Raw genomic sequence first — 12651 nt, forward strand, 5'->3', positions numbered from 1 at the left:
ATAATGTCTTTGAGGTTCACCCATTTCGTTCTCTTTTAAGGCTGCATAACCTTCCGCGGTGTGGCTGTCCATTCACCTGCTTATCGACAGTTGGATTGTGTCCAGTTTCTGGCCACTTTGAATAAGGCTTCTGTGAACATGGGTTCACCGGTCTTAGTGAGGATATGGGTCCTCAGTTCTCTTACGCAGATGCCTTGGTGTGGATTGCTGGGTCGTGTGGTAGTTATGGTCAACTTTTTAAGCAGCTGCTGAACTGTTGTTCGAAGTGGCTGTCCATTTGACATCCCCATCGGTAACATCTGAGGGTCCAGGTTCTCAGATCCTCACCAGCACTTGGCATTGGCTTGTTTCAGCATAACCATTTTAGTGGGAGTGTGGTGATGTCTCCGCATAGTTTTAATTTGTATTTGCCTAATGACTGATGATGGTGAGCATCATTTCGTGTGCTTATGTCTTGCTTGGTGAAATGTCTATTCAAGCCTTTTGCCCATTTTAAAAATAACAGTTTTATTGAGATATAATTCACATACCTTACGATTCACTCAGTGATTTTTGTGTATTCATAAGGTTGTGTAACCATCGCCACATCAGTTTAAGAACCCTTTCGTTACCCATTGGCAGTCACGCACCATTTGTCTGCAGTCCCCCAGCCCAGGGCACCTGCTCTCCTCCTTTCTGTCTTTAGCTTGCCCATTCTGGGCATCTCGTGTGAATGGAATCAGACAGTGTGTGGTCTTCCGTGGCTGGCCTCTCATATGGCTTCATGTTTTCAGGGCTTATCCATGTCGTAGCCTGAATCAATACCTCATTTCTCTTTCTTGCTCAATAAGATTCCATTGTGTGGATAGAACCTGTTATTTATCTGTTCATCAGCTGATGGACATTTGGGTGGCTCCTACTTTGAGGCTGTTGTGAGTAATGCTGCTATAAATATTCATCCACAAGTCACCCTTTTTCTCCCTCATAGATGAGGGCATAGGAGATGATTCTGAAAGCCATTGTGTGGTGTACCGGTAGACCGGGTCATGTTGAATTGGAGTGGTGGGAGTGGGTGTTCTTGTCTTGTTCCTGATGCTGTGGTGGGGAGAGGCCAGGAAGCACTCAGGGCAGCCCTTTCTGTCTCCCAGCATTTCCCGCTGCATCTCCATCATCTCTGACTGGCCCCACTTTGGTGCCTGTTTGCTTGGGTCTGCCTGGGGTCAGCTGCCTCACCCTCTGCCACCCCTTCCTCTCCTCCCACCCCTCCCACCCTGCAGTCTCCATTTCTTGCCTGGACTGTTTCTGCACTCTCCCAGGTCGCCTCCGTCCCGAGCACCTACAGATTCCCTTCCACACTTCATGGTCCTCAGCAGGATCTTCTAAATCACATTCCTTCTGATTTTGAACCCCTCATGAAAGCTTTTAGTGACACCCACCACCCCCGCCGCTGCCGCCTCCGGGATGAGTCCAGCCCCTTATCCTGTCCTGGCTCCTGTCCAGCTCCACACCCTCACCTTGGGGGATCTTGCTGTCTCCTGGCCTCACTCTTGCCCCTGCTGCTCCTCCCTTGGCCGTTCAGGCTCCTTGCCATGCGTTTGTTCATTTACTCACAAATTGTTCACAGAACATCTGGTCATGGCACTGGCCCACTGTTGGGGATGCTGGGCCGCCAGTCCCTGCTCTTGTGGTGCTCAGAGCCTGGGGAGGGAGACGGAGTAAGTCCTGAGATAAAGTGTCCAGTGAGGGTTGACAGGATGCCACTCCGGAAGCCCCCTCTGGCACATTTATTTCTGGGGTCCCACCATGACCCCCTTCCTTGCTTTTTCTGTCACATGGGGTCAGCTGCACTTTGTCTGCTTCCCTCTTCCACTCTGCTCTCCTGAGCAGGGGACTCATATCTGGTTGTATTCTTTAAAGCCTCCAGGGCAGGTACAGAGCGCCTTGCTGCCTTGCTTTTTGACTGAGGGAGAGAGGGACTGAGGAGGGAGGGAGGGAGGGAATGAGTGACTGAATGAGTGAGTGACTGAGGGAGGGCGGGAGGGAGTGACTTGAGTGACTGAGTGGCCTATTGCTCCCTGTTCCTGTGAACGCTCCTGACACCTCCTGACACATGGGACCCTGCTTCTCGCCCTGCTCACCAGGTCTCTCTCCTCCTGGGCGAGCCGTTCTTCACTACCAGCCTGCTGCCCTGGCACAACCTCTACTTCTGGTACGTGCGGACCGCTGTGGACCGGCACCTGGGGCCAGGCGCCGTGGTGATGCCCCAGGCGGCCTCGCTGCACGCTGTCGTTGTGGAGTTCAGGGTAGGCCACCCGGGGGTGTTGCAGAAAAAAGCAGAGGAGGCAGGTGGGGAACCTTGTTTTCTTGCAGGAACCTTGGGCGCCTGTAGAGCAACTCTGGCCTTGATGATTGGAGCTTGTGTTTTCTTTCTGTGTCAGCACACTGTCGGGTTGAATAGAAGATGCTTGCCTTTTTAAAAATGCGATAATTTGACATATGAAATGTAAATGGCTGAGTGTTGTCATTTTACAATTGTGGCTTATCAGAATAATTAAAAAATATAAATTAAACATTTCAGAAGCCATGCCGTGTGGCCTGCTCTGCTCTCATTAAGAGCTGAGGCTTTAGTTGTTAAAAGCATTTTGAGATGGGAGAGTCAGCTGCTTTATGCAAGAAAAAATGGAAAAGCTTCCCTTTTTTTTTTTTTTTTTTTTTTTGAGACGGAGTCTCGCTCTGTCGCCCGGGCTGGAGTGCAGTAGCCGGATCTCAGCTCACTGCAAGCTCCGCCTTCCGGGTTTACGCCATTCTCCTGCCTCAGCCTCCCAAGTAGCTGGGACTACAGGCGCCCACCACCTCGCCCAGCTAGCTTTTTGTATTTTTTTTTAGTAGAGATGGGGTTTCACCGTGTTAGCCAGGATGGTCTCGATCTCCTGACCTCGTGATCCGCCCGTCTCGGCCTCCCAAAGTGCTGGGATTACAGGCTTGAGCCACCGCGCCCGGCCAAAGCTTCCTTTTAATTTTCTCATCAAAGCAGAACCACAGTCACAAAGTCATTTTGGGAAGGGCAGTTTTATTAAAAGGATTTCGAAAAGCTTTACCCTGGATGGAGAGCGTATCTCGTTTGATGAGAGTGGTTTTCTCTCTTAGCTTAGTGGCTCCATCACAAATTCTGGGCATTTCTCCTGTGTTACTTGTTTACCTAATAAGATTTCCACATGAATACTGGTTTTCATGGCCAAAGAGGGGATGTCATGATCCATGCGTGTGACCAGGAGGAAGGGAGGGAAGGCCGTGTGGCCTGAGTGTCCTCTGGATTCCTCTTGGCAGGGCCTTTTTCTTTCCCTGGCATCCTCGTGAACTGGAGATGATGCTGGGGAGAGAATTGGCTTACAGATTTCTTCCTGAAGAAATGGTGTTCAGGATGGCCCAGGTAGGAGTGTGCAGTCCCCAGCCTGGTAGCTTTGGCTGACTGTCCCTTAAAGGAGAGGACTCAGGTGTCATGTCGGAGCTTGCAGGTTCCCACCCAACCCAGTCTGTTACAGAATCCGCTGTGGATCTTTGTTCTCTCTGAGCCCCTTCATGCTTGGGGGTCTCTTTCACGTGTGCAGGGAACAGCAAGATGTGCCTCTTGTTCTTGCTGCCGCACTTCCCTGTGCCTTGGCGGGCGGGTGTGGACGGGGCTGCTCCTTCCTCACAGGACCTGTGGCGGATCCGGAGCCCCTGTGGTGACTGCGAAGGCTTCGATGTGCACGTCATGGACGACATGATTAAGGTAAGCAGGGCCACACTGCGCAGTCCCACCCACCTGCTCCTGTGGCACAGGCCTCTGACAGGGTCCTGGCTTGGGCAGCACGGGCTCTTCTGTTGGGGGCAGTGAGGTCAGGTGCTGCCATTTTGTGTGGTTCACCATGAGCATTGCTTGGTACCAGCCCTGTTCTTGGCTCCGTGCTGTCACCCTGAGTCAGAATCTCCACTGGGCCCGCACGTCCTGTCATTGGAACTACCCCCGCCAGTGCCAGCAGCTTGTTTCCTGTTGGGGCAGCCTTTCCAAAAACAGTCTAGGAACCTTCTTAGGCAGTCATTTCCACGGTGGGGGCTCCATTCCCAGGGAGGGGTACCTGAGGAGTGTCCCACAGGTTATTTACATGGTGTAGGGGTTGGCAGCGCCCTGAACAGTAGTAACTGGGCCTACGTTCCCCAGAATCATGGGCCGTCCTGACAGTGCCAGTGGTTCTTGGATTCATGGGGACTGAAGCTGAGAGTCCTGTTCCATCCATGTGAGAGGGGCAGGGTGAGGAGCATGGGCCGTGCTGTGTATTAAGGAAATGCACGTGGCTCCTGCTTGTCATCCCAGCACTCTGGGAAGCTGAGGCAGGTGGATTGCTTGAGCCCAGAAGTTCAAGACCAGCCTGGGCAATATAGCAAGACCCTGTGTCTACAAAAAAGCCAGGCATGGTAGTGCACGCCTGTATTCAGAGCTACTCAAGAGGCTAAGGTGGGAGGATGGCTTTAGCCTGGGAGGTCGAGGCTGCAGTGAGCTGCGTTTGTGCCACTGCCTCCAGGCTGGGTGAGAGAGGAAGACCCTGTCTCAAAAAAAAGAAATCTCATAGACTCCGGAGGAGCAGGAAGCAGCGGCGGCCCCGCAGCAGCAGCTGTGCATGGGGAGGTGGGGCTTTGCTGCTGCTGCTCACCTTTCTATGCACATTTTCCCACAGTGAACATGGATTGCCTGTGTGTGAACACTTTTAAGTAAATTAAACCTAGTGGATATTTTCAGTTTGCATCTTGCCTGCCCCTTACAGCAGATCACTGACTGTTCCATGCTTCTAGAAATCTCCTTCGTGCTGAGCTCTACATGCTCTGGATCCATGTGCTGTATTCCTCCCTTGGGCCCCTGCTCTTGGCCTGCCCAGGCTGGCTGTCTGTGTCCCCTCTTGGTGATACGGTTCTGCCACTCTGGTCCTGGGTCAGTGTCTGTCTCTTGTGTGCTCAGGCAGATGGCTGAGAGTGGTGCGTATCCCACAGTGGGGCGCCAGGCATTTTTTTATGCTTTCCAAATCCACCTGCCCTTCCCCACCCTCAGCCTGGCCCTTCCAGTGCCCTGTCTTAGACCTGGCGCCACTTCACACGACCAGCCAGGCCCAGGGCCCTGGGCATCCTCCCTCGCGAGTCCTCCCGTACCCTGCCATTGGTCTTCGTGCTCCCGGTGAGCCTCCAACCCAGGCTGTCCCCTGACTGCTGCCGTCCTGGTTTGGGCCCCTCCTGCTCTGGCCGTCCTCCACAAAGAGCCCAACATAAACTTGTAGATCTGAGTCTGGCCACATCCCCACTGCAGGAATGCCCTGGATAGCTCCCCCACGCCACCCCTGCAGAGTGGCCTAGCTGGCCTGGATGCCCTGGCCTGCTCTCGTGGCTTAGCTCTATCCTCAAGGGCCCCCTCTGGCCCTTCTGCCGGCTCCCATTTGACTGTCGGCTCCCCTCCTCCAGGCAGCTTTCTGCATCCCTCCTGGATGCAGGTGCCCCCAACCTGCCACCAGGCACCGAGGCTGTACTGTAACACATTTATCCCTCCCCATGGCCTGGGCCCCACCTGTCAGGGCCACACAGCTGTGGTGGTCACCAAGTTTCTAGGTGCTGGGTGTTCTCACCAGTGATGTAGACATGTGGTCCTCAGAACAGCTTGAGACAGGTGCACCACCCCATCTTAAAAATCCGGAGAGCGGGCCGGGCGTGGTGGCTCAAGCCTGTAATCCCAGCACTTTCGGAGGCCGAGACGGGCGGATCATGAGGTCAGGAGATCGAGACCATCCTGGCTAACACGGTGAAACCCCGTCTCTACTAAAACATACAAAAAACTAGCCGGGCGAGGTGGCGGGCGCCTGTAGTCTCAGCTACTCGGGAGGCTGAGGCAGGAGAATGGCGAAAGCCCAGGAGGCGGAGCTTGCAGTGAGCTGAGATCCGACCACTGCACTCCAGCCTGGGCGACAGACCAAGACTCCGTCTCAAAAAAAAAAAAAAAAAAAATCCGGAGAGCGAGGGCTCAGAGCCAGAGGTGCCTGGGGAGCCACTGATGAGACAGGAGTGGCAGAGACAGGGAGCCGCTGGTCTGCTGGGCGCTCAGCATCTTTATGGGAGAACACACACCCCTTGTGACTGCAGTCAGTGGGAGCCAAGCCGGGGAGGGGTCCCTCTGTCTGGCTGCCGGCCTGTCTCTGCAGCCCCCAGGCCCCTTTCTGTTCGCAGCGTGCCCTGGACTTCAGGGAGAGCAAGGAGGCTGAGCCCCACCCACTGTGGGAGTACCCGTGCCGCAGCCTCTCCGAGCCCCGGCAGATCCTGGCCTTTGACTTCCGGCAGCTGGTGCCCCCACGGCTCCTGTGTGCCGAGGGCACCATGGAGCTCAGGAGGTGGGTGTAGGGAGGGCCCGGGGGGCAGGGAGGGGCTGCTGCTTGCCCTTGGAGTTCTCACCACCATGGTGAGCACAGCTGGCCTGGGAGATGCTGACACGTGGATGGGGTATTCGTCCTTCCCGCGACCTTGCCCTTCCCTGTCAGAGTGGTCCTACGTGTGTGGTGGTTCCCACGGTCCCATGTGTGCCAGTCGGCGGGGGGAGCCAGGGAGGGCTCTGCTCACTCCCCACAGCTGAGGCTCCCTTATTGGATCACACCTCAGAAAGATGGGAGCTTAGTTCCTGTGGTCACCGATGCACCGTTTTCCTGCACCCTCCTGGGAGCTGAAGCAGGTCAGGGTCAGGGAGTGCTGCTGGCGTCCAGGCACGGGCAGCCCTGTCCCACTCCGGCCCTCACCCCACTCTTGCCCGAGGAGTGACTTCTTCCCCGGAAGCACCTCCCAACTCGGGACAGGGCGCGCGCCGCCAACTGAGCTCCCAGGGTTGCTGTCTGGGCTATCAGAGGGGCTTTCCAGCCTTCAGTGCCAGGCTGTGCCTCAAGCCCCCTGGACCCTGCAACCACACTGGCCCTGCCCCGTGTGTGGCCCGGCTGCAGGGCTCGGGTTGGCTCAGGTAGGGGCTCAGCTGCGGCTGTTCTGGCTGGGGTTTTTCTGAGGAACATTCAGTTGGATGTGGCACTAGGAGCTCCCGGAGGGGCAGGAAGGAAATGGGGAAGACCACAGGTTTCTGGAAAGCAGCAGGAACTGCAGCCATGCCCCCCTGCCTCTTGTGTGACTGCTTCTGCTGGGCCCCCCCTCTCCTTGGCAGGCCTGGGAGGAGCCACGCAGCAGTGCTGTGGATGGAGTACCACCTGACACCGGAGTGCACGCTCAGCACTGGCCTCCTGGAGCCTGCAGACCCCGAGGTAGTGCCTGCGCGCCGAGCCCAGTGTGTGTGCAGACCCTGAGAGCAGGCGCCGCCTGGGGAGGCCTCCCTGCCCCTGTGCTCTGGGTGTCTCACACAAGTTCTTCGGGCCAGATGATGACCCCCCGGTGGTCCTGGGACATCTGGCCCCTGCGCAGCTTCTCTCTGCTGCGAGCTGCTTGGGCTGGAGGCTGGCCAGGAAGGAGGCTCAGGTGCCAGGGAGCTCTCACCATCGTCCTGCTCTTCATCCTACAGGGAGGCTGCTGCTGGAACCCCCACTGCAAGCAGGCTGTCTACTTCTTCAGCCCTGTCCCGGATCCCAGAGCACCGCTGGGCGGCCCACAGACGGTCAGCTATGCAGTGGAGTTTCACCCCGACACAGGCGACATCACCATGGAGTTCAGGCTTGCAGACACCCCAGACTCACCACTCCTAAGCAATAAAGTGGCCTGAGGGCTGTGGGTTCTGAGTGGCTCATGGCTTTCTAGTGGGGAAGGCTGAAGGCTCTCCTCTCCTCTCCGGGAGCTGCTCGGCCTCGGGGATGGGAAAGACTGCGCCACGTTGTATCTTTGCACTGCTGGCCTCTGGCTCCAGCTGTGGCAGGGAGCATGAGAGGGTGACTGAATTTGGAGCCCTGGAGGGGCGGGGGAGCCCCCTCTGCTTATGCTTTTGAGGTGCTGAGAAAGCTCCAGCGTGGAGACATCTCTCCCCAGCTGGGGAGGAAGTGGGACCACGGGGGGCTTGTGGGGCTGGCGGGTGGGGTTGTCCACGCCACCCTTGGCGAGCAGTCCCCATGGCAGGAGCGTGTCCTGCCCGTCCCACTCGGGGATCTCCGGGTCCCTGCTCTTCTGGCTTCTGCTAGGAGGGTGGAGACACTGAGTATGGCTGGGTCTCTGGGGCTTGAAGACCCTGGCTGGGCCTGGGTTCTGGCCCTTTCACCTGCCGGGTAACTTGAAGCCACATCCATAGGTGTTTGGCCTCAGTGCTGCACCAGCTGGTAGCCTGCCAGGACCTGAGACTGGACACAAGGCAGCTGTCCCAGAGCAGTTACTGAGATGCAGACCCAGGAAAGTGGCTATCAGGGGAGCCGGGAGGCAGCCCTGTTCCCTGCACCACCCTCGGATTGGAAAGCCCCTCCTGCAGGTGGGGTACAGCAGGGAGCAGCCCTGCTTCACTAGAGAGGCCAGAGGCGCTGTGGCCTTGCTTCTCTCACACGCTAACCCCCTTTGGTTATGTCCCAGCTCTCAGGTAACAGCAGACACCAAGTGAGAACCCAGTGGCTTCTGGCTCACAGCTCAGGAGGTGAGGCTTGTGCCAGGCCAACCGAGCTGCCTGTATGAGCAGAGTTCCGGTGTCCTCGGATTTAGGCAGACTTGGGCAGCTCCTGTCCTGCAGTTGGAGGCAGGAACTCCATCCCCTGCCCCAGGCGTGCCCCTGAGGCCTGGCCCCAGCTTGTCGCTGAAATAAGTAGAGAACACCAGCCTTGAGCCTCACAGTTTTATTTTCTCCTCGTTATCCATCCTTCCTTTCAGCACCAATAAGGAAAAAGAACACCTCTCTTCTCAAAATATTTTATCAGGTGTCAAGATTTTTCTTCTAGGGAAGAACCGTCTGGATATATATTTGATAATGTTACCAAAACCGTAGGTGTGCTTACCATAGAAAACCCCTAATGTCCCGTGAAGATACAATACAGAAAAAATACAGAAATTAAAAAAGTTTTTTTATAACAGTATTTCTAAATCTCAGCAAGTTAAAAAGCAATAGTTAAAAAGCATCAAGATTAATATACTTAAAACTTAAGGTGGTTATGGACAAATGAAAATGAACATTTCCTTCCTCAGCGGCCCCCACGCCTCGTGGCTTCCTTCGTGACTGGGCCTAGGGCAGGCACAGAGCCTTGGTGTGGGCCTCGGGTGACCCGTGTGCCCACCCCTGCTAGGCCTTAGATGCCACAGAATCTGAGATTCAGCAATGTTTCACTTTTAAAAATCAGTGGAAGGGCCTGGCCTGTACACAAGGCCCGGGAATCCACAGGCAGCCACTATGAGACACGTGGGTAGGGGATCCCGGCCTTGGCGCTGAGGGAGGTGTGCAGGGGCCTGGGGGCCGCACGTCCTTACTCTGGACGCCAGGACCTGACTAGGCAGAGGCAACCTTGTGATGACAGAAAATGACTTGCCTAAGGCTGCCTGTGAGGTGGGAGGGGAGGAGCGTGCGGCCCTGACTCCCACGCCTGCTGCCCCGGGAAGGGGGTGCCTGGGTGGGGAAGCTATGCTGGGGTCTGGTGTGAGGGCCCTGCCTGGGCCTCAGCTGCTCTCTGTGTGCAAGCAGCCAGCACGGGCTCGGGGTCTACGGGTCCAGGGCCAGCCCAGTTGCTTGTGTGAGCAGAGTCCCAGCTGCTTCTGGGAGTGGGGGGGGCCTCCACAGCATGAAGCCCAGTCAAGGCTCACAGGCCAGACCCTTGGAGGGGCGGGCCGAGCAGAGAGCCCAGCAGGACGCTCGCCCTCAGCAGCCCCTTCCTGGCTCTGGACTCTAGGGGGCAGGGCTTGGACCCAGGCACAGACGGTGCTTCCCAGGCCAGGTGAGTTCAGACAGGCCAGTGTCACAAGGACGCACGTCCTAGCGCCAGGCTCCCCGGGCTCTGCAGCGTTGTCTGCCCCAGCAGAGGGCTGGGCGTCTGGCTGGCTGCGTGGCCTCCTCTTGGTCCCTCTTGCAGCTCAATGGGTGACAAGGCACAGCATCAGGGCACCAGCACCAGGAGGGGCTGATAGCAGACAGCAGGTCCTGGTGCTCCCTCCAGCCTCGCCAGGCAAAGCCAGCCCTGGGCCAGGCTAGGTACAGGGCCAGGGCACCACGAGGAGCGGAGGTCAGCGGGTATTGTCAAAAAGTCCCTCGAGTCTCAAACTTTGAAACAGACAAAACCTTCGCGGCATGACAGGAGCAGCCCTGGCGTCTGTTAAAGGCAGGTGGGCAGAGGCAGTGCTGCCGAAGGGGCCTGAGGGCTGGAGGCAGATCGGGGACCACAGGCTGTTGGCCAGCCCTGCCATGCTGAACCTGGGTGCCAGTACCACACCCTGCCCTGGGCATGCGGCAACTGTCAGCCTTGCTGCCCCAGCCTGTGCACTGGTGAGGGCCAGGCTGCTGTCTACACCTTGGCTTCCTGCCTCCTAGGCCGGGGTCCTCTTGTGGCCTTGGTGTTGGCTGGGGTAGCTGTTGAGGATGGACCTGGGAGACCAAAGCCGCAGACCCAGGGGGCAGGCAGGGGTTCCTGAGCTCAGCCGGCACACAGGTGGAGCATGTCCCCAGGGAGGGATTGGTCCCGAACCAGAGAGGTGTCCGGAGGGGAGAGAGGATTGGCAGAAAGAAGAGGATGTGGTGGCTTTGATAGAAGAGAAGCTACAAATAGGTTATTTTCAAAATCAGGATCCCCCCACCCCCCTTTATGCTGAGTCCCTTCTTCCTGTTAAAAAAAAAAAATAGTGGATGCTGTCTTCTCGGATTCCCCGTTTATGGCTCCACTGCCCAGATGGGAGGCTCCCGGAGGAAGCCCGGGGCGCCAGAGCCTCCTGGACCCTGTTGTGCCTGGGCTGGTGAAGGGACCCTGTCTCGGGAAGAGCAAAGTTCTGTGAGTGACTTACAGACCCTGTGAAGTGAGGGTTGGTTTTGTGATTAACCTTTTTCTGTTTTTCTTTTTAAAATGTAATCGCCCTTGAATGGGAGACCCTGGGAAGAGCCCTGGGCTGGCGGGTAGAGATGCAGCCCTCGGACCCTGCGGGAGCCGGCCCACACTGGAGGCGGGAGAGCTGGTGGCCATGCCCAGGAAGTGCTTCTTTGGCTGGTTCTGATTGTGTTTGGAGTTTGGCCTTGGGTGAGGCCCGAGCAAGGGGTCTGTGGCTACGGCGTGGCACGTGGCATGCGGGCAGCGTGCATGCGAGGGTGCAGGCATGCGAGACGACATTGGCAGCAGACAAAAATAAAGAACCCTGGACAAAGCTTAAGAAGAGATACAGAGAGTACATGAACCCGGTCCTCATACTAACCCACGGGTTACAAACTCGGTTGTGCTGTAGATTTGTAGAAAATCACGTTGTGAAAGAATGGCACTGGTTAGGCAGCCGGAGGCTCCCGGGGCGGGCCTGACTCCTCTGTCTGTCTGCAGTGAGGCCCAGAGGCGCAGAGCAGCGCAGCTTCCAGGTTCCCGGGCACTGACTGTGGCTCCCTCCCTGTCCCTGTCCTCCTCCCCCAAGCACCGGGAGCTCGATAGAGGGGACACGGCCCAGGGATGGGCTGCGGCTCCAAGGGCTGGCAGAGGCCCCACTGCTCCAGATGGTCTATGCCTCCTCCTCCCCTGAAGACACGGTCAGTCGCATGGCTACCGGCAGGTGGTCCGTCAGGCCGGACAGCTGGGTGATAAAACTGAATTCTTCCACCTCCTGGGGTGAGTGGGAGAGGGGAGAAACAGCCTTGGTCAGATTCCAAGGGCATCCTGCAGGGAGCGGGCTGGGGATCCCGGAAGTGAGGCTCCTGGCTGGGGTGGGCTGGGACCTGGGGCCCTAAGGGTTTGAGGGAGTGACGGGGCGTGGGGTCTCAGGGAGTCAGCTGTCGAGAGCTGCAGGGCCCAGGCCCCACTCTCTCTTTGCATGGGCCCGCCCGACTCACGGCCTTCCAGTCCGGGCACAGCCCCTCCTCTGCGTGCAGCATGTAGTCGATGCGCCGGCCGTTGCCCTTCAGCAGCTCCTTCCGCCCCTTCTGGCCCGAGCTTTTGCTGGTGGGAAACGCCAGGTACTCCCTGCGGCCCTCCTCGCTCTCCAGGACCCTGTCCACACATGCAGGAGGCAGGTGAGCCCCCATGCCCGCTCCTGGGCCTGGCAGGAGCTGTGTGTGGAGCCACGGTCTCCCCCCAGTGCGGGAGCGGGTGGTGGCACCAAAGCTCTGGGTTTAAGATCTGTCTCTCCTGCGGGCCCAAAAAGGGCCTCAGCTGGGGACAGGCCCAGTCGCCTGTGGGTTCCTGGCTGAATCGGGGCTCCGGAGCCTGTCGAGGTGTCCTGTCCACGCCAGCATGGCCAGCACTCCCTTTCCCTTTCTGAACTCGGACAGAACTGATCCCACCCATTCCCCAGAATGGGCTTCTGCCCTGAGCCAACGGGGCTGTTTTGGGGAGCTTGGTCTTTGCCGTGAGTCTTGGGGACCCCTGTGACTGTTGTTCCCAGGTTGACGGGGCTGAGGGAACCAGGAAAGCACCTCCGAGGAGTCTCATGTGGGGCTGTCCCTACGTGGCTGTGTGACTCTGCTTATGTCACCGAGCCTCCAAGCCTCTGTCTCCTCCTCTGAAACGAGAGTGGTTGCTGTGGGCCCCAAGA

At 57.5% G+C, this 12651-nt stretch overlaps 2 protein-coding genes across 10 annotated transcripts in view; one reads left to right on the top strand and one right to left on the bottom strand.

The window, feature by feature from the left end:
* The window catches only part of PRMT7 (protein arginine methyltransferase 7), a 48043-nt gene extending 39641 nt beyond the window's left edge, over positions 1 to 8402 (top strand). For 6 of the 8 annotated variants that reach the window (XM_010355045.2, XM_030924656.1, XM_030924657.1 and 3 more), the window contains 5 exons: positions 2121 to 2282; positions 3677 to 3751; positions 6223 to 6383; positions 7193 to 7289; positions 7544 to 7757. In XM_010355045.2, coding sequence (XP_010353347.1) covers positions 2121 to 2282; positions 3677 to 3751; positions 6223 to 6383; positions 7193 to 7289; positions 7544 to 7741 — 693 coding nt within the window. In that variant the 3' untranslated portion in view covers positions 7742 to 7757. Of the gene's footprint in view, positions 1 to 2120; positions 2283 to 3676; positions 3752 to 6222; positions 6384 to 7192; positions 7290 to 7543; positions 7758 to 8257 lie in introns of those variants that run through there. The other 2 variants (XM_030924663.1, XM_030924655.1) reach the window with 2 other exon arrangements.
* Positions 8403 to 8769: 367 nt separating this feature from the next.
* Positions 8770 to 12651, bottom strand: part of SMPD3 (sphingomyelin phosphodiesterase 3) — a 91983-nt gene continuing 88101 nt past the window's right edge. For both annotated transcript variants that reach the window (XM_010355043.2, XM_010355044.2), the window contains exons 8-9: positions 11951 to 12107; positions 8770 to 11724 (exon numbers count right to left, since the gene is read on the bottom strand). In XM_010355043.2, coding sequence (XP_010353345.1) covers positions 11623 to 11724; positions 11951 to 12107 — 259 coding nt within the window. In that variant the 3' untranslated portion in view covers positions 8770 to 11622. The remainder of the gene's footprint in view (positions 11725 to 11950; positions 12108 to 12651) is intronic.

This window comes from Rhinopithecus roxellana, chromosome 20, assembly GCF_007565055.1.
Source record: "Rhinopithecus roxellana isolate Shanxi Qingling chromosome 20, ASM756505v1, whole genome shotgun sequence".
In the NCBI taxonomy this organism is placed as follows: Eukaryota; Metazoa; Chordata; class Mammalia; order Primates; family Cercopithecidae; genus Rhinopithecus; species Rhinopithecus roxellana.